Genomic DNA, 18,945 nt, shown 5'->3' on the forward strand with positions numbered 1-18,945 from the left:
ATTATGCATAAATTGCTTAGGGTAATAATCGACGATAGTCTTGAAAAACAAAAGATGTAACCACAACAAAAATCAACATGGATTATCTACATAAATAGATGTTTTAAGATCTTTAAATTAGAAACTAAAAATAAAATATTTAAATAAAAATACATTTTATTGTAAAATCAGAAAAAAAAATAGGAAATATAAAAGGAAAACAAAAAACAGAGAAGAAAAGAAAATAATTATCTAATTTTTTTTTAAATGACTTATATTTATTTATATCTAACTCTTTCGTACTGTACCAAGCACCCATTACTCGATTTTCACTCTACCCATGCATCGCATCTTTTTCTTCTTCATCTTCTTCTAGGTCCGCTTTGCATGCTTCATTATCATATATAGCTGTCCGATCCGCAGTTCCCACGAAAAAGTGAAATGACAAAAACGGGATGAGCAAAAAAAAACACTCGCAAACGGTATAAAAAAGTGGAAAAATCAGCTAAAAAAAAAGTGTACACACGCAAAGGGTTTAATCATCTATATTTTTTTTTAAATAGGACGATTAATGTTGAAAAAAGGAGACGCGAAAAAACATGTGTGGCCGAAAAGGACGACCCTCGATCCATTGTTTGAGATTGAAAAGGAATCAACGTGATTTGCATACGCAGGACGATAGAAAAACAGGAGAGCGAGAGCAAGCGAGAAAGAGAGAGAGAGAGAGGGCACGGCTGCTCAACCACCACCACCACCAACACAAGACCTTATCTATTTGTCTTGGGCCCAGAGGCCAGGATCTCAGGTATACGAAATATGCTCACAGAATGATAAATAAGTTTTTTTCCACAATTTTTTTCTAAAGTTTTTTCACTTTTTTATACCACTTTCAATTTTTTTTAGCCAGCGTTTTATTCAAATTTCGTTCGTGTGAAGAATGCTTCGGATGCCTGGAGCCTGGGAACATCCGAAAAAACACAGAGACCGAGACGCCGCTTCACTTAAAAGATCTTCCTTAAGGTTGTCCTTTTGCTAGACATTTGTTAGACAGGCCATAAGCTATGCCAGCTCTAATTAGCTAGACAAAGTAAAAGTAAAAATTTCGAGATCCCTTGCTTTGCATATTTGAGGTTAAGATTATGTTGCCCGAGCCACGTGACGTTCGGCTTAAGCAGGCGATTATGCAATTTTTTCCCATCATCACCATTCGATTTCTGCACTCATAATTGCATTTCAACAATGTTTGACAACAGTAAAACAGTCAAGAGTTATCCCAGCCTTGCATTTGCATGCGAATCTTCAGGTAATCACGGCACTCCCTGCTGACTTGCGAAATTTGCATAGGTTTCGCACAGGGTGCACTCGAGATTTGCATAACTAAGCCTGGCGAACGATGCGCTGAAAAGGGACAACAATTGCAGCAATATAATCCGCTAAGTGGGCACACTCCGGGGTTAATGCCTAAGCGAAAAGAAGGTCGCAAAATTTCTCAAGTGCCAATAATTGCAGCTATTACAGCTGTCAAGCGATCCCTTTTTCTCCTTCACTAGCGACCAGCTGTAAGCGACCTACGCTCTGCCTGCCGCCGTGAACAGGTGGCGAAGAGAGCGCAACGCTCGCTCTTTGCTGCTGCTGCTGCTGTTACTGCTGCTCTTTCAACAAAGTTTCTTTTGCTCACTTTCTCCGGCCTGTTGTCGCTGCCGCTGCTGCTGGCCTTGGCGGCTTACCAAGCATCGAGAACCTTGAGCATTGGTCAGTTTGTTACTGGCTTTCGCAAGGTGCAGTTGCCCCGGCACTAAGAACGGTTAGTTGATCTACTCAAGCAAGTGTATCTGTGTGTGTGTGTGTGTATTGAAAGAACTTTGCATACGCAGCCATTGGCAATTGGAAAACTGTGCCGCATTCCCGACACGTCTATGCCGCCTTGCGCTGTCCTGCTGATCCAGCGCACAGTTATGTGTCGTCTTGTGCTTACCGTTACCATTAATTCAGAAAGAGCAAAAGAAGTTGAGGAAGACGAAGAAGCGGCAGAAAAAAGTCGCTTAACTTGTTCGGATTGCGCCCCAAAGGCAAAGACTTTGGATCAGTCGCTGTCTTTGGTAGAGTGATATGCATGAGTGTGTGCGTGCGCGTGTGTGTGTGTGTTTGTAACTGTGCCTCGGGACTTTAATGGAAGTGCTAAAAATGAAAGACTTTATAGACAGAGCTTACAAAAACAAAAACAATTTGCAGTTGACCAAAAAAATAAAAATAATTTCAACTATGCCACACTTGGAGAAAAGAAAGACTTAGTTCTGATGAACAAATTAAACACATCCGTATATTACATATATATATAATTACTCACTAAACGTAAACTGTTTTTGGTGACTCTAATAATCTATTATTAAATTCATAACTTAGTAATTTCCAATTTCGACCTTGGCCGCATTCCGATTTAATTCCAGTGAACAAAAAAAAAATCAATCTTTTCTCTTAGTGTAGCTAGCGAGTCCACCAGCCGTCGTTTACCGTTACTGTTAACCGTTCGATCGGCATTTGAATGCGTGTTTCTGTTTCTGTTTGTTTTGGCTGTCGTCGTTCAATGAAAGAAATTCTTTACGACTCAAGTGTGAAGAACACATAATTCGCATGCTAAACTTAAAGAGCGAGTGCGAGCGAGAGGTGTAGAGGAGCAGGGTGTAGCATGCTGCTGCTGCTGTTGCTGTTGTTGTTGTTGTCGCACCTTATGCAGCTGACCTACTTAAACGAATTTGGTGCCGGACTTGGTATTCATGATGGCGTAGGCGTGCCCATGCGCCAGACAGAGACAGCGCGTGGCGATGGCTGACCCAAAAGACGTGCCCGCTACACAGTTTTGTTTTTGGGTTCTAGCGCTTGTAACAGGCGCTTCAGCTTTCTAGCTGTTCTTTCTTTTTGTATACAGCTTGAGGATTGTCACACGCCTGGCTTAACGAGAGTTCTCTTTTCATTGTTTTTGTTTTCTTCTAAATAGTTTTGGCCCTTTAAGTCTAAAATTTCCGGTTTGAACGTGAAAGCGAGCCGGCACGTGAGGCAAATGCAGCGGGCGATAAGAAGGGGGCAGCGCGCTTTTAGTTGTCGCCGGCACATAATTGTCACTGAGCTACATACTTACATACACATTCACATGTATGTAGCTCTGCCATTTTCTTCGTTTTAGCCATTGTCAAGTGTTAGTCAACTACATACTACATACAATTTATTGCCAGCACTTTCGCTAAAGATCTGTCAACTGAGATAGGTTTCAATTTGTTTTCGTTTTGGCTTTTTGTTGCTTTTGGGGCAATGTACTTTCTATTTCATTCATAATGCTAAAACGTTTCATCTTAAACTTTGGGAAGAAAAGAGTACTAGATTTTTCAGTAAGATTCCCTTAATTTTCTTTTAATTGTAGTATTCAAGCCGTCAACTAGTCCTAGTTTCAGTTTTAGTTCACTAAGTTCTAATTACATATTAACTTCAATTTTTTCCACACTTGTCACAGGTTTTAACAGTTAAAACGGGTTTTAACTCTACTTGAACTACCTTTTGAACCATTTTCATACAACTGTCAACCCAAATACATTTTTTAGGCCCCATATATCAAATGTTCTCGCTTTACCACTAGTTTTTGTTGTTGTCTTATCCCCCTTTACGACGTATACGTAATATTGAAATGGGGCACGGCAGATAAGCTGAACGCTTGACACAACGGTTAGATGGACGCACCTGTCACAGAACCAGCTCCTCAGTCCATTAACCAGAACGAGGCGAGGCAACAAGCATTTAAACTGGTTTTTTGACAGATGCCCCCCATACAATAAAACCTCTAAAGAAGAGCAACTGCTCTCAATACACTCAAAGAAAAAAGACCTTTACAATTGAGATTCATTAATTTGGAAGAATGTGGAAATATATGTATATCCTTCTGGAACTTTCTTGAATAAAGTTTTTTTAAATCTTAACAATGTAAGAAATTCCCAGCCTTACTTGAATTTTTTAATTTACCCTACTACCAATTTTTTAAGATTAAAAAATATTTATTCCTTTTTGATGATTCAAAAGAAATCCATACGTTCTCGGTCCCAGCTCTGATATTTTCGCTCAGTGTGATGCGACAACTGAGGCATTTGCTGAACGCTTTCTAGGCCAATGATCTTTTGGGGTACTCTCTTAAAGCTCTCAGCTCTCTCTCTCTCGATTCTCATCTCTCAGCTCGGATGCTGCAAGGTATTCAAGTGTTGAGCACTCTGTTACGTCACAGGCCTTTCGGGGTTACATGGATGGGGGCGCTGACTAAGCTAAACTTTCACTTGGCTAATTTCGTTTTTTCTCTCTCTCTCTCTCCCTCACTCTTGCCCCCTTCCAACACTAACTGTCTTTCTCTTTCACAGATTCTTGCAACGCGATGAGCTAACTTTTATACAATTGAACAAAGTGAAATGAAAAACTTAAGAAATATGGGAACTTCCCAAGGAATACTTTACACACTGAGTCTCTGTCTGCTGCTATTGGGCAGCAAGCCTTTTGTTGGTGCCCAGGATGAATCATTGGCGGGCAGCTTCCTCTCCGGTCTGTTGGACACGATCACCAGCACAGCGGATGCCAAGGATTGCCCAGGTGTTTGCGTTCATACACTGGCCACGCTCATTTGCTATGAGGTGCTCGACGACGTACCCTGCCCCTCGCCAAGCATGAAGTGCTGCATAGAGAATGCCCCTGGTGAGCCACAGATCGATTCCCATCGTTAATACCCAGCTAAGCATTTCCATTTCTTGACTAGGCAAAAATGTAACCGCCGTGACCACTCCTAGAACCACGACAACCACTGCCAGCAGCAGCACCACACAACGCAGCACCACGACTGTGAGCAGCACCACTAAACGTAGCACTACAACTACAACGACAACCACAACGCCCAAGCCGAAGCCAAAGCCGCAGCCTAAGCGTCCAGCTGCAACCACCACCACCACAACCACCAAGAAACCCGCTGCTACCACCAAAAAGTCCACGACGAGTAAGCCCAAGGATAAGGTGGAAGCCAGCAAAACGGAGGATGAGAATAGTATGCGAAGCCACTTCGAAACTACCGTAAACCACTCTAAGTTCCACTTTTTTTTCCACAGAGAACTGCACGGGCGTCTGTGTGGCGGATCGCATAGCGGAATACTGTGAGGCCTACTTGACCAGTGGCGGTCTCTGCAAGGAGGGCACCAAGTGTTGCGTCTCCCTGGATGAATACTCCAATGGCAAGCTGCCCAAGGACATATACATACCAGCCAGTAAGACCGAGAATAAACCCTATAAACAACTAGGCTTCAATTCCTCTCATTTCACAGAGCACATGAGCAATCTGAAGGGCAATCAAACTCTGCCCAAGCCCACAACCAGCAAGACGACTAGCACCACAACAACTACAACCAGCACCACAAGCAGTACTACTACTACGCCCGAGCCGGCGCGCACCAAGACCCACAGCAATAACAACAGCCACGCGCAGAGCAAACCCACCAAGCATAAGAAGACCACCACAACCACCACAACAGAAGCTGCCGCCCAGGAGGAGGAGGAGGAGGAAGAGGAGGAGGACGAAGAGGAGCAGACTTCTAGCAATAACAACAGCCACAAAAACAAACTAAAGTCTGGCCAGGATCAGGGCCAAGTGCTGAAGGAATGCGAGGGCGAGTGCATGAACGGCATCTTTGCCATCTTCTGCGATGAGATCGACTCCGATGCCTTCTGTCCCGGTGAGGGTAGCTGCTGCATAACGAGCACTGCTTCCGAGTCGACGCCTGCTAAGCCAGCGTCGCCCAGCAAGCCAGCCACCAAGATCGCCAACAAGCCGGCCGCCAAGCCAGCGGCCAAGCCTGCGCCAACACCACCACCAGCACCCACGGCCACACAGTCTGGCGGAGATTTGCTCTCCCAGTTCATATCCTTTGCCGAAAGCACACTGAACTCACCTGCACCACCACCACCGCCGCCAGCACCGCCCGCCGTGCAGCGTTGTCCCGGCTTCTGTTTGCTCATGCTTATGGCCGCCTTCTGCGAGCGTCCTTCCGTGCTATTAACGACTCCGACGACCTGCTCCAAGGGCTCAGTTTGCTGTGATAATTCGCGTTCTGGTGCGCCCAAGCCCAAATTGCCGCCACCAACGCCGCCGCCAACGCCATCACCCACAGCACCACCCTACGTGTTGCCCCATACGCCCAGTCCAGATCCACGCGAGGAATGCCCCGGCTCCTGCATTGTCAGCCTGCTCAGCTTCACCTGCTTCAGTAAGTAGTTGCACCTCGAATCAATGAAATTCCCTCTTATTTCTCTGCTAATCTCCTCCAGAAAACGCCGAGATGACAGATTTGTTTAGATGCAAGCGCTCCGGTCAGATCTGTTGCGCGCCCAAGAGCAAAATCTTGGAGAAGCAGCAGTTCCAGACGCGCAATGACACCTCCTACTTCAACTATCCGCCGCCGTATGCTCCACAGCCACCGATGCAGCAGCCACCACCACCGCCGCCGTACGCACCCACCAGCTACATGCCCAATCCGCCTCAAGGTCCACCACCTCCTCCACACCACGCGCATGTCTATCAGCCGGGACTGCCGCCACCGCCGAGCTATGCGGATTATTATGGACCCGCACCTGGACCGCAGCCCGCATTGCCTCCATCTGCTCCGCCCGCGCCGCCGACAACCACAACAACCACCACGACAACCACGCCACGTCCGCACGTCTACTCCAAGTACGTCTGCGGCGTCAAGGGCACCTTGCGTACGGGTCGCTCCCGCAGCTCGCCCGCTCTCAACTATGTGTCCTATGCGCGGGCCAAGTACGGCGTACAGCGCACGGCCAGACAGCTGTCGACAACCTATGCTGGCGGCAGTGGAACCATTAACAAGTCAAACGAACGCCTGGTGCTCGGCTCCGCCATTGTGCCCATTCAGATTCACAATGATAAGCTGGGCGACCTGGTGGGCAGCAGCGGAGTTCAGAGCAATCAGCTGCGCTCCTATCACGATCAGCCAGAGCTGTCGTCGTCCTCCGCCATTGTCTATCCGGAATACTATCAGCACAACAGCTACTCGAGTCCCGGACATCTGTCGGCCAACTACAGCAGTCGACGTCGTGCGCGTGTGGTTGGCGGCGAGGATGGCGAAAATGGCGAGTGGTGCTGGCAGGTGGCGCTCATCAATTCGCTCAATCAGTATTTGTGTGGTGCAGCGCTCATTGGCACGCAATGGGTGCTGACTGCGGCGCATTGTGTTACCAAGTGAGTGCACCTTACCTAATCTTAATCTCAGGTTAGCTTATCTAATACTCTCTCGTTTTCCCTTTGCCTCCTCTCGCAGCATTGTTCGCTCCGGCGATGCGATCTACGTGCGCGTGGGTGACTACGATCTGACACGTAAGTACGGCAGTCCGGGCGCCCAGACGCTGCGCGTGGCCACCACGTATATACACCACAACCACAACAGCCAAACGCTGGACAACGACATTGCGCTGCTCAAGCTGCACGGCCAGGCGGAGCTGCGAGATGGCGTCTGTTTGGTTTGCCTGCCGGCGCGTGGCGTCAGTCATACGGCGGGCAAACGCTGCACGGTCACGGGCTATGGTTACATGGGCGAAGGTGAGTGCCAGAAGTGACCCCATAGAGATGTCTTTACTAATCTCCAACCCACTCTCAGCTGGCCCCATTCCGTTGCGTGTGCGCGAGGCGGAGATACCGATTGTCAGCGATACGGAGTGCATAAGGAAGGTGAACGCGGTCACGGAGAAGATCTTCATACTGCCCGCTTCCAGTTTCTGTGCCGGCGGCGAGGAGGGACACGATGCCTGCCAGGGCGATGGCGGTGGCCCGTTGGTCTGCCAGGACGATGGCTTCTTCGAGCTAGCCGGCCTCGTCTCTTGGGGCTTCGGCTGCGGTCGGGTGGATGTGCCCGGTGTTTATGTGAAGGTCTCCTCGTTCATAGGCTGGATCAATCAGATAATAAGCGTCAATAATTTATAGTTGGCCGAGCCAAAGCTAAGTTGGAACCCCGCACTTGTAGCAATTTCCTCTCATCCTTGATTCGGGAATGGTCTATGACTGAGGCTTGGGTTCCCCAAAATCAATAATGGGTCTCCGGCAACCTAACCACGACTGTTAACGTAAACCCAATCCTAGTGTAATCTAACTCACATCTACTAACATCACACACACACACACACCCCTTCTCTCCTCCTCGTAGAACAAACAAAGTATTCCCCCACTCCCCTCTTACTATACTTATATACGATATAAATAATAATATAAAAGCAACAAATCTATTGTAAACTGTTTTTGTATATACAAAAAAAGAAAATACAAGAAAATACGTTCGTCATATTTCATAAACAACAAAACACAAATGTAGAAAAAATCCATTTGAAGCGTTGAGCTGGGGCGAAGGACACCCTTTCGGATTTTTAACGGAAAATAGCCGGAAAAAAATGGTTACTTAATGAGTTTGCGCGACGCGCAGATATGCTGTACTCAGGCGGGAATTGAGGAAAGTGATCAAGTGATCGTTATGTATCTCTGTTCTCAAGCAAAAGCTACATCGATTTCTCTATAGGTACATTTCAGCTCTACTCTATAAGCATCTAGCCCCTTATAGATTCACACAATCATAAAAAAAACTCTTTTGCATACCCTTTGCATATGCTGTGCTGGGCATATTAAAGAGCTGATCAAAATGTCTGCGCAGCTGTGGAGGTATTTTCCCACTCTCACTCTGACACTCACTATTCCTCTCCCACTCGCGCACTCTTCGCACCCAATTGACAGCTAGGAGAGAGTGAGAGCAAGGCAAGAGGCGGAGACATCTATCTAGCACAAATAGCAACGGCAAAATCTCTCTAACTGTTTTCTAATAAGAGTCACGCAGCTGAAAAACTTACCCTCATTGGCCTACAGTGAAATGCCTTCGTCTGCCGATCTTCGGCTATGAGCTTCGGGCTTCGTCTTCGTCTTCGTCTTCGGCTACGCATAACAAAACGCTTGAGCCGCTTGCTGTTGTTGTTTTTCTGTTGATTCGTTTTTTTCTTCGGCTGTTTAACCCTTTCGGCAGCGACGTCTGCTGCGTGATTCAATGTACATGTTTTTTCTTTCCTGCATCTCCACACACACACTCTCTCTCTCTTTCTCTTTCTCTCTTTCGCTCTCTGCTCGAAAGCATCTCGAAGATGCAGCAAAAAGGGTTCCACGAGCTGCGCGTCGTTGTCGCTGCGAGAACAGAAGTTCGTCTGGCCTCGAGCTGAGCGGATGGCAGAGATCGAGATCGAAATCGAAAAAAACACAAAACAAAACACAAAACAAATAATTAAACAACGATCTTTACGAAACGTTGCTCAATCCTGGAGTGTAGTGTAGTTGATTTTAGCTTTCTTGTAGTGCATCCTAATTTGATTTTGAGTTCGTTTTGAGTTGTTGTTTGTGTGTGTATTTTGCATGCATTTAGTTTTGGTTCTTTGTGCTTGTGCCTCTTTGTCCTTGTTTTGGTTGCCCTTCTCGTCCTCGCTAAAAACACAACAACAACAACAACAACAACAATGGAGACAAATTCTCCCACAACAACAACAACAACAGCCGCAGCAGCAGTAGCAGCCACAGCCACAGCAATCGCAGTGGCAGCTTCCACAACAGTTGCGGCAACGAGCACAGCTCCCTCGCCAGCCGGCAAGGCACACAGCTTGGTCACAGGAAGCGGAAGCTCCGGCTGCTCGGCCAGCAACACTCTGCTCCAGTCGCTGCCCCAATCACTGCTCACCACCACCACCACCAACGCCGCCAGCAACAGCAACAGCAATAGCATCGAGCTGCTCAAGCAGGACGATGTCAACAATCTGTCCTTGGCCAGCGGCCTCTCCGAGGGACAGCGTTCGCTCTCCGGCGCACCCTCGGCCTCGTCCAGCCCGATTCTCAGTCCGCAGGGCAAGATCTTTGGACGCAACGCGAACGGCACATGTAAGTACATACATATATAATGAAGTAGATTTTAAGAAGTGATATATTAAAGTGATAAAAAAGGAGATCCTTAGGAATCGTGTAGTGAGAGTGAAAAGCTTATGAAAACAAGTTTAATTGGACTCATATAAATATCGATAATTTCACATATAAAAGTGCAATTTTTAGAAATTTATAGAAAGATAAATGAGTGGTATTCAGAAGTAGAAATTAGAGTACAATGAAGATCTTTAAGATCTACAAAATCAATCAAAAGAGTTAGAATAAACTATATATAAAACATATTAAAAATCAATGCGTCTATAGGGAATGTTATATTTACATAGTTATACAAAAATATAGGCAAAATTGATTAATTATTTTCTATTAAGGGTAGATATTCTTGACTGAGACGAAGAGTTTGCCAATATAAAAATGTAAGCCCGCTTTTTTCAAAGCGCTCAAACAGGAATACATATATGTATATAGCAAATTCCATATATATACTTTATATGTTCTTTATATAGTCTTGAGATTATTATTATTATTCATATGCCTAATACATAAATATATGGGCATTTTGTGGCATTGCTGGATGTTTAAACATTTATTTCTTGTAAGAATCTGATGAAATTATGGGCAAAGAGGGTAGGAATTTTAATTTCTATCCATTCTATCTTTCACTCTTAACTGGTATTTGTAAGATCCTTAAGATTCACGCAAATTAATATTAAAATTATTTTCTTTTTTTTTTGTATTTCTTTTTATACAAATTCGCGCTGCATATCAAATTCTTCAGCCAGTTCCGATTTTGCTTTTTCTTTTGTTTTCTTCAATTTCCCGCGCTTTTCGAAGCTTTGCCTGTTTTGTGTGAGATTTGTTTTTGGTTTTGTTGTGTGTAACGGAAATGTGAAACAATAGAAAAAGTTGCTGTTGCTCTAGCTTTGCAATTTAGAATCCGGTTTGCATTTCCTTGGTGCTGCGAGCGTAAGAAACCCACCCTGAGCAGGAACTTAGATAGGAGCAGCCGCAGCAGCAGCAGCAGAATCTATTGTCTAGCTATACAAATGGAGGACATCCAATGAAATGTGCGCCAGAACTCAGGTAGCTCTTGGCTTACCCACACGATAGGTGCGTCTTAGGGGTAGCATCAAGAAAAAAAAACCTACCCCAGCCCCGGGCTGAGGGTAGCTAATGAGGCATTGGCCTTGCCTCCGTTTGCCTTCGTTTGCTCTCGCCAAGCTTTTCCTTTTTTTTTTGTTTTCTTTTGCTTCAGCTGGCAGCTTCATCAGCGGCCATTGGCACGTACGAACGCTCCAAAGTTATGGCCATCGATGGTATTTTGAACGATCCAAGAATTTTGAGCAAAAAAAAAACAACATAAAGTCTGCCATCCATCCAATTTTTATCGTTGTATATGAGAAATAGTTTTCGGCTCAGCAGTTCGAACGGCGTCTGCGAATCAATGCGCGTTTTTTTTTTTTTATTTCTTGCTGTCTTTTGCCTGTTGACCATAATCGAAGCGAACGCCAACGATTGACGGCCCTCACTAACACACACAGACTCACCTGGTCGGCTGGCCAGGCTGTGCGGCTTGGTATGTGGCGTCGAATGTCATTATTGCTTTCAAGTGCCAACTAAAAAGCAACTGCAGTTCATTTTTTGTCCATCTTTGCCATTTGCCAACGCATAAAAACAACATATTTAGCAAATGACAACAACAGCAGCAGCAGCAGCAGCAGCAGCAACCAACAACAACAACAACAACGTCAACATAAGCAGCAGCCAACATTAAAAGTCTTGGCCCAACAAAGCGCAACATATAAAAGCGCTGGCAGCTGCCCGTAAATACGAGCGTATACCCTGTAATTTCGACTCTGATTAGACACTCTTATACGCACGTGTCTAATCCTATATGCACTTATATTGTTTACTTGTAATGGTAATAACACAGTGACGTATTTATACTTCAAATTATGCTTCTGCTTAGTCTTATACTTTCCCTTATACATATACTTATACTGCTTCGTATACTAGTACTTATACTGGTACTTATACTCATGCTCAGCTGTACTCATACTGATACTTGCACTTTGACTTATACACACTCTTATACTCACACTTATACTAGTACTTATACTTGACTCTTATACTAAAACTTATACTTGTAGAACTTATATTCATATTTATATGCTGAGCATATTCAAAACTTAGCTTTCTCTTGACTCAAGGACTCTGCTTTACTTCTCCCTCCCTCTGTCTCTCCCTCTCCCCATTCACAATATACCCGCCTTTAAACATTCGCCAATGAGCACAGGGTATATAGCAGGCGGTAGCAAAAAGCGACCCGCAAATTAAATAAATAATAAAAAAAAAAAATCAACAAGCTGCAGCAAGCGAGTGACAATCAGCGCGCCAAGCGCTGCTGCCCAGAAGACAGTGAATCGTAGGCCCCCAGCCCAGGCCCAACCCCAAGCGCGGGCACATGGCCAGACAGTTCCACTTCCAGTTCCAGTTCCAGTTCCAGCTCTTCTCCTGCTGCCTGCTGCCTGCTCCTGCCACTGCTCCAACTGCGCGCTCCCCTCGCATTATTTGTGTATTGAAATCACGTCTCATTTATTTATTGCTGCAAATTCCTCGCCCCACTATCCCCGCTCGGCCTCACAGTGCCGCAGTCGTCCCTCAGTCGCCCAGTCGCCCAGTCTCTGCTATCCACATCTGAGATGCCTTCCATCCACAGAGTCCCGCTTCTGTTTTACGCAAAAAGATTCTGCGTCTGCGTTAAATACTCCTCACTGGGCACACACAGGCAAGAGGCATAGAAGAAGTGTCGCTTGGACAGTCCCACTTAACCCCAAAGGGATCCGAATATATACTCGGGCTATTTAATATTAGTTGTACATGATCTTGATAGAATTTATATGGTTCTGTATAGGCAAGAATCTTCTGATATATCTATGTGCAGGAATACGTCATTTTAGCATCCCAAATTAATATTTGCTGGCAATAACTAAGAATTTTGGGGAGTACTTTTAGATATACGATGCGATACGGTCATTCGATTTAGTATGATATTTTTAGATATAACAAAAAATAATAACATCGCAGCAACAGAAATAATGAGACAATATTAGATCTGAGAGCTTCTAACAACTTCTGAGATCTGAGGATTTCTATATAAACAAAAATTCATTTAATTTCTCAAATCAATTGCTTAAAAATAAATCTCGACTTTTATAGCCAACTATATATCCATCAAAAATAATAACCATTCGCAGTTTAATTTGATATCTGAGCCAACTTTGCCATCTCATTCGCTGCGCATTCAAGTTTTATGGAGTTTATGGGTTTCTGCTTGGGATTCCTTTGGAAATTGTTGCCTTCAATAGTTTGTCAACGTGTCATAAATTGTGACAGGCATGCAATCATGGGTTAATGATTGGCAACACATCAAGTGACAACACCAACTACACCACGCTACATGCTTGCTGTACAGCCACCGCCACCTTCAACGTCTCCTGCTTTTACTCGTGTAGTTTGTTGCGCTTGTAGCAGCGCCAGCGTCTGCGCATGCGCTCAAAAAACAAGTGAGTTATGGCGCATTAGGGCAAATGGACTAAGAGATACCCTGTAGTTTAATTTTGATAGGTAGATACATAGGAAATTTTAACTACTAATTTTTGAAGTTCAATTCCTAAAATCTATAAATCAATAATTATTTATAATAGCACTGTCTAAAGTTTACAGAACTTTTGCTCTTCTACAGCTCGATTTAGTTGGCTTCTATGTATGCATGCCCTTATATGAATCTCTTGAATCTAGGGTATACGAAAACCAGGCATGGATGTGCCCAACCAACGATCGATGTGCTTTGTTTTTCCCTTTATTTTCTCTTTTTTTGTGATTTTGCACAGTTTTGTTATAATTTAGTTGGCTCAGCTCGTTTTTCTATTAATTAAAGCTGCTAGAGAGCACTGGGAAACTGGGAAGGCATTGAGACTGGGCCTGGCTGGAGAGCCAGGACTAAAATATTCTCACATAATTATTTACGATTTGACATAATCATCAGCGCTTCGCCTCATTGGCGGCCTTTTGAGCGCAACGCGAGCCATAAATTGTGGCTTGACGAGAAGGTTTTGATGATGATCACGATGATGATGATGATGATGAGCAGAAGCTGCTGCAGATCTAGTCGAAAATAACTATCATAACTTAGACAGGCAAAGAGAAAGGGAGAATAAGAGAGAGACAGAGAGAGAAACATTAAAATTTTTAGCTAAAAAAATGAGAGAAATATAAAGGATTAAAATGTTGCTTGGGTTCCTTTTTGGCTTTCGGCTTGGCTATGCGCATGCGTGACGCATTTCTAACGAGTTTTGTGCCGCGACCAAGGATACTTGGCTCTTTAAAGGACGAAAGCGAAAGGGTTGCACACATACACACACGCGCACACACAGACACACACATACGCGCGCTTACATTTGCTTATGCAGATGAGCTCGTTCCCATCTTCGTCCATTCATTTTTTTTTTGCTTTTGGTTTTTTTTTTTTTTGATTGGGTTTGGTTTTTTTTTTTCTTTCTCTCTTTTTTTTTGTGCTTTGCAAAAGGGTTTACGGTCCAGACGTCCGTCGAGTTTTTTTTAGTATAAAAAAAGGCGAATTTAATTAAATTTTTTTCTTATGGTCTCTCAACGTTGTGAGAACTTAGCGGCGAGGCAGCTCTATAAATATCATTTTGATACCCGGTCTGAAGCTGTAGCAGATGAAGTAGAAACTGAAGAGCATGAGGAAGTTTTTTATCTCTGATATATAGTCATAAGAGGTGTAGTGCATAGAAAACTGTCTGGCATTATTTGATTATATACATATACATTTCCTAATATATACCCCAAAAAGCATATGCAAAGATTACTTAATAACTCACTCACTCTCTCTCTCTCCCCCATTCTGTCTCCTTTAGTAATCACCACATCTCGACCTAGCAACGAGGCGGAGGTGCAGCTGTATCGAGTGCTGCAGCGTGCCAGCCTTTTGGCCTACTACGACACATTGCTGGAGATGGGGGGCGATGATGTGCAGCAGCTGTACGATGCGGGCGAGGAGGAGTTCCTGGAGATAATGGCATTAGTGGGCATGGCATCGAAGCCCTTGCATGTGCGCCGTCTCCAAAAGGCGCTGCACGAATGGGCCAACAATCCGAGCTTGTTTCAAGGAGCCATGCTGCCACAGCTAGGTAAGAGTGAGAGGGAGGGAGAGGGAGAGGGAGAGAGAGAGAGAGTCGAAGCTAACTAACGTCTCCTTATCTTAGGTTTATGTGACACGCCCACAAAGCCCGCGCCCGCTTTGATATTCAACTCAGACTCAACGCCCGCGCTGCCACGCCATAAATACGCATCCTTCCAGCCCACAGCTCCAGTTCCCGCTGCTGCTGCTGCTGCTGCTGCGGCTGCTGCGGCGGCTGCGGCTGCTTCAGTGGCTCCATCTTCAGTGGCCAATGCCCAGATGCTGGCGCAGATTAGTGCGCCCGTCATGTGCCCCGCTCTGCCCGTGCTGCAGAGTCCAACTGCGACGCCTCTGGTGGTCAGCAATGCGGGCAGCTGTGTGGCTGGGGCCAGCACGGCGCACCAGGTGTCGTCCAGCTCGCCGCAGCTGACGCCTGTGCTCACCGAGCTGCAGGTGCAGCGCATCACGATGTGCGCCGACAAGATAGCGCGACAGCTGCCGCAGCGGGAGCCGCGCGCCCAGACCTCCAAGAAGCGCACCACACGCGAGCTGGAGCAGGTGATTGCCATGGCGGAGCACGATCCGAGGCGCATGGATGAGATACGTAAGTATTCGGCGATTTATGGTAGATTCGATTGCAAGCGTCGCCCAGAGAAGCCACTGACACTGCACGAGGTCTGCGTGAATGAGGCGGCGGCGCAGCTCTGTCGCAATCCCCAGACCATTTGGCTGCTCACGCGCCGCGACGAGCTCTTCCCACTGGCCCGCCAGATCGTCAAGGATGCGGGCTTCGGCCATTCGGCCAGCATTGCCCGCTATGGCGGCCTGCTCACCCAGCTGCCCAACCAGGCGATGCAGCGTGCGACCATTGATCTGGACTGCGAGTCCAGCGATGCCATGACTGCCGGCTCGGCATCTGCAGCTGCCGCTGCATCAGCCTCCGCTGGCGGCGCTGTGCTGCCCAGCGTCAAGCGGCAGCGCCTTTCCTCCACAGAGGCGGCTCAGCTGCCCAGCGGCGATCTGAATCGGGTAAGGAAGACGGAATCCATTGAGCCTTAATCTGTGGTCTAGATTATCTGGTGCAGTGCTTCAGCTTCAGCTTCAGCTTCCAATCAAAGTTAACCCAACATTTTGCTTTGCAGCTTGTGGTGCGATCGAAAGATCATTCAATTTACTAACGTCTGCCTAGAGGTTCTTCTTAGAATATCTAGTTGCGATGCTATACTTTATATATATAAATGTATATAGATCATGCTTATAATTCGTAGTCTTTGGTATTTGTTTGCTTGTTTAGATTTCATGAATGCCTAGTCTGATACGCTTAAGTTTTATAACTAGGCCTAGAAAATGACTGACTAACTAACTAGGTCCTACTAGTCCTTCTTTCTTCGTTTCCTCTTCATGTTTTTACTTCTTGTTGTTCTTTTATCTATTAATTTCTTATAGTAGTTTATATATAGTCAAATGTTCTATGTTTATGTATTACTAAATATTAGATATAAATAGAGTATATATACAGTAGTGTTTGGTATATTTGTTTCTTTCTATATTTATTGTTGTTGCTCTTTGTAGTTAAATATATATTTATTATTTTATTTGTTATTTAACTGAATCGAAACTAAGCTCTAACACCATAATTTATTTATTTCTGAACCTCACTTCAAATAATCACAATCCGCTCAGTTAAACTAATCCCAACCAAGTTCAACTAACTTTTCCAATCTAAACATAAAAACTTTCCCTTATGCTCACGTCTATCCCAAACTAACATAACCCTAATCGAACCCAATTATAATTTACTTATCTTTTGTTTTTCTAAACAACTCTTCTCCTCTAATACCCAAGCCCCATATAGTCCAGAGCAACCTAACCTAGCCAATTTTATCTCAATGCCAATACATACTTTGTTCAATCCCATCCCACTTAGTTCTAGTTCCGTTTATATAGTGCGTAGTCTCTTCTGTTATACATATATATTGATATATTGACTTTTGCAATATGTGGTGTACCTTTCGTTGAACCAATAAATAAATTTCGATCGCTTTTTGAAAACCCAAACGAACAACCCGTGTATTCCTTGCCTTGCTTAATGCGCTGCTCTGCCGAGCACAGCTTTCAAAATGTATTCCCGAAATTTTTAATCAACCATCTTTTTGAATACCAAAAAAAATACCATAATATACCAACTCAAAGGAAGCTGTGGAGGATTCGCGCTACAATCTGTTTGCGATGTATCAAAAGTTTGCCAAGCCGCCGTTCGATTTAACGGAAATCGCCAAATTCTCGTAAGTGTAAAAAATATATCAGATACACTATATACTACATCTATCTAATATGTCTATCATGTATCTTAGATTGGGCAAATCGGCGGACTTTGAGGACAACGATTCGCGCTTCTCCTTCAGCAACTCCAGCTCGCCGCCCCTGCCAGTGAGTATGTGTTGTGGAGCGTCCAAACGTCCCGTCCCATCAGCTGGCTGGCTAAAAAATGTAGCTTAAGTAATGCTCCAACAAATTTTCCATAGGGCAATGGTCTGGAAAGTGAACGATCGCCCGTCTCCTCGCTGGACGCGTGCTGCCCAAAGCCGAGCGAGAACCTCAGCCTGGGCGAAACTGTGGATCTAACAGCAGCCGGAGTCCAGGTCATCTCGGCGGCGGGTGACAATATCATTGCCGTGGCCAATCCCGCCCTGGCACTCAGCCCCACACTGAACGAGGTGCTCAAGCGGAATGTGGCCTCACCCGAGATTTAGGAATCTGCAGCTACACATAGACATATGTTTAATAGTAAATTAGGAATAATTTCTGTGCAATTTAATTAAATTAAACTTGTTAGACCTAAGTCCTCATAATTAAGTCAATAACTAGCTTGTATATCCTGTGATCTAAACTATTCTGTAATAAACATAGACGAGAAAGCTTAAGTCGCGCACAACCGACTGGAAGACACCCGGTACTGAGCTTCACTAAAAATTTTGTCTATTATATTCCTTTGCATACTTTGCAGGTTTTCGATTGACATAAAAATAAAATATTTTTAGTACAAAAATCACTTCCCTTGCCACTTGGCATAAAGGCCAATATATCCCTTATTTAGGGTCTAATATATACCCTTTTATATATGTTACTTGGAGATCATATCAAAATCGCATTTAAAGCGCCCACATTTCAAAGAGACTGCGCTGAAAGGGCTATCAGGCGATTTGGGCAATTGATCAGCTCAGCTGAAATGGATCGTGTGAGAATTACCCCCGAGCGACGAAATCAATGGGAACTGTGGCCTGGCAAATTGTGTTTATATTTGCGAATTGTGGGTTTTATCCTTTTGTACACCTCTTGACTGTTGATGTCTTTTTTTTTTCGTTTCTTGTGTTTTGTGTTTTGGCAAAGGCAAACCCTCAGCGCCCTAATCCCAGCCCTGCCCCTGCCCGTTTTTCGCAACGAGCTGTCAATAAAGATATCAGAGCTAATGATGATGAAATTAACACCCTTGTGCTACGGGGTATTCGCAAATCGGCTTGCGCATGCAAATTTTCATATGCAAATTTATTGATAAATGATCTTGGCTAAGAGCGAAGATCAATGCATGTTGTGATGCTGGCTTAATTGCGAATGCAACGCGAGTGCTGTTGACTCAACAGAGCGTGAAGTAAAGAAAGTGGAAAGTGGAAATGGGAAAGCAGAAAGGAGCAGAGCAGAGCAGCTGCGATTTGAGTCACAAGACAATGAAATAGACAAAAGGATAACTCCTTAACAAACGGACATGTGGCCACAAATG

General features: G+C 44.8%; 2 protein-coding genes across 2 annotated transcripts; both read left to right on the forward strand.

The window, feature by feature from the left end:
• Nucleotides 1–1,653: 1,653 nt before the first annotated feature.
• Nucleotides 1,654–8,321, forward strand: mas (trypsin-like serine protease domain-containing protein masquerade). Its single transcript, XM_030385608.2, has 8 exons — nt 1,654–1,783; nt 4,374–4,701; nt 4,763–5,044; nt 5,106–5,261; nt 5,319–6,257; nt 6,319–7,249; nt 7,329–7,606; nt 7,665–8,321. The coding sequence occupies exons 2-8, from the start codon at nt 4,422–4,424 to the stop codon at nt 7,985–7,987; spliced, it is 3,189 nt and encodes a 1,062-aa protein (XP_030241468.2). The 5' UTR covers nt 1,654–1,783; nt 4,374–4,421; the 3' UTR covers nt 7,988–8,321.
• Nucleotides 8,322–9,219: 898 nt separating this feature from the next.
• nab (NGFI-A-binding protein homolog) lies at nt 9,220–17,920 on the forward strand. Its single transcript, XM_089259850.1, has 6 exons — nt 9,220–9,964; nt 14,905–15,177; nt 15,253–16,196; nt 17,361–17,452; nt 17,522–17,597; nt 17,693–17,920. Exons 1-6 carry the CDS (start codon nt 9,550–9,552, stop codon nt 17,918–17,920), a joined length of 2,028 nt encoding a protein of 675 aa, XP_089115976.1. The 5' UTR covers nt 9,220–9,549.
• The last annotated feature ends 1,025 nt before the right edge of the window (nt 17,921–18,945 follow it).

Source organism: Drosophila navojoa, chromosome 4 (assembly GCF_054131105.1).
Source record: "Drosophila navojoa isolate 15081-1374.11 chromosome 4, UAZ_NAV_1.0, whole genome shotgun sequence".
Classification (NCBI taxonomy): domain Eukaryota; kingdom Metazoa; phylum Arthropoda; class Insecta; order Diptera; family Drosophilidae; genus Drosophila; species Drosophila navojoa.

Excerpts from the sequence above, each read along its gene's own strand:
- mas (XM_030385608.2), top strand. The coding sequence starts at position 4,422 with ATGAAAAACTTAAGAAATATGGGAACTTCCCAAGGAATACTTTACACA. Across the intron at positions 5,262-5,318 it reads GGACATATACATACCAGCCA|AGCACATGAGCAATCTGAAG; the intron begins GTAAGACCGAGA and ends CTCATTTCACAG. Across the intron at positions 7,607-7,664 it reads CTATGGTTACATGGGCGAAG|CTGGCCCCATTCCGTTGCGT; the intron begins GTGAGTGCCAGA and ends ACCCACTCTCAG.
- nab (XM_089259850.1), top strand. The coding sequence starts at position 9,550 with ATGGAGACAAATTCTCCCACAACAACAACAACAACAGCCGCAGCAGCA. Across the intron at positions 9,965-14,904 it reads ACGCAACGCGAACGGCACAT|TAATCACCACATCTCGACCT; the intron begins GTAAGTACATAC and ends TGTCTCCTTTAG. Across the intron at positions 17,453-17,521 it reads ACGGAAATCGCCAAATTCTC|ATTGGGCAAATCGGCGGACT; the intron begins GTAAGTGTAAAA and ends CATGTATCTTAG.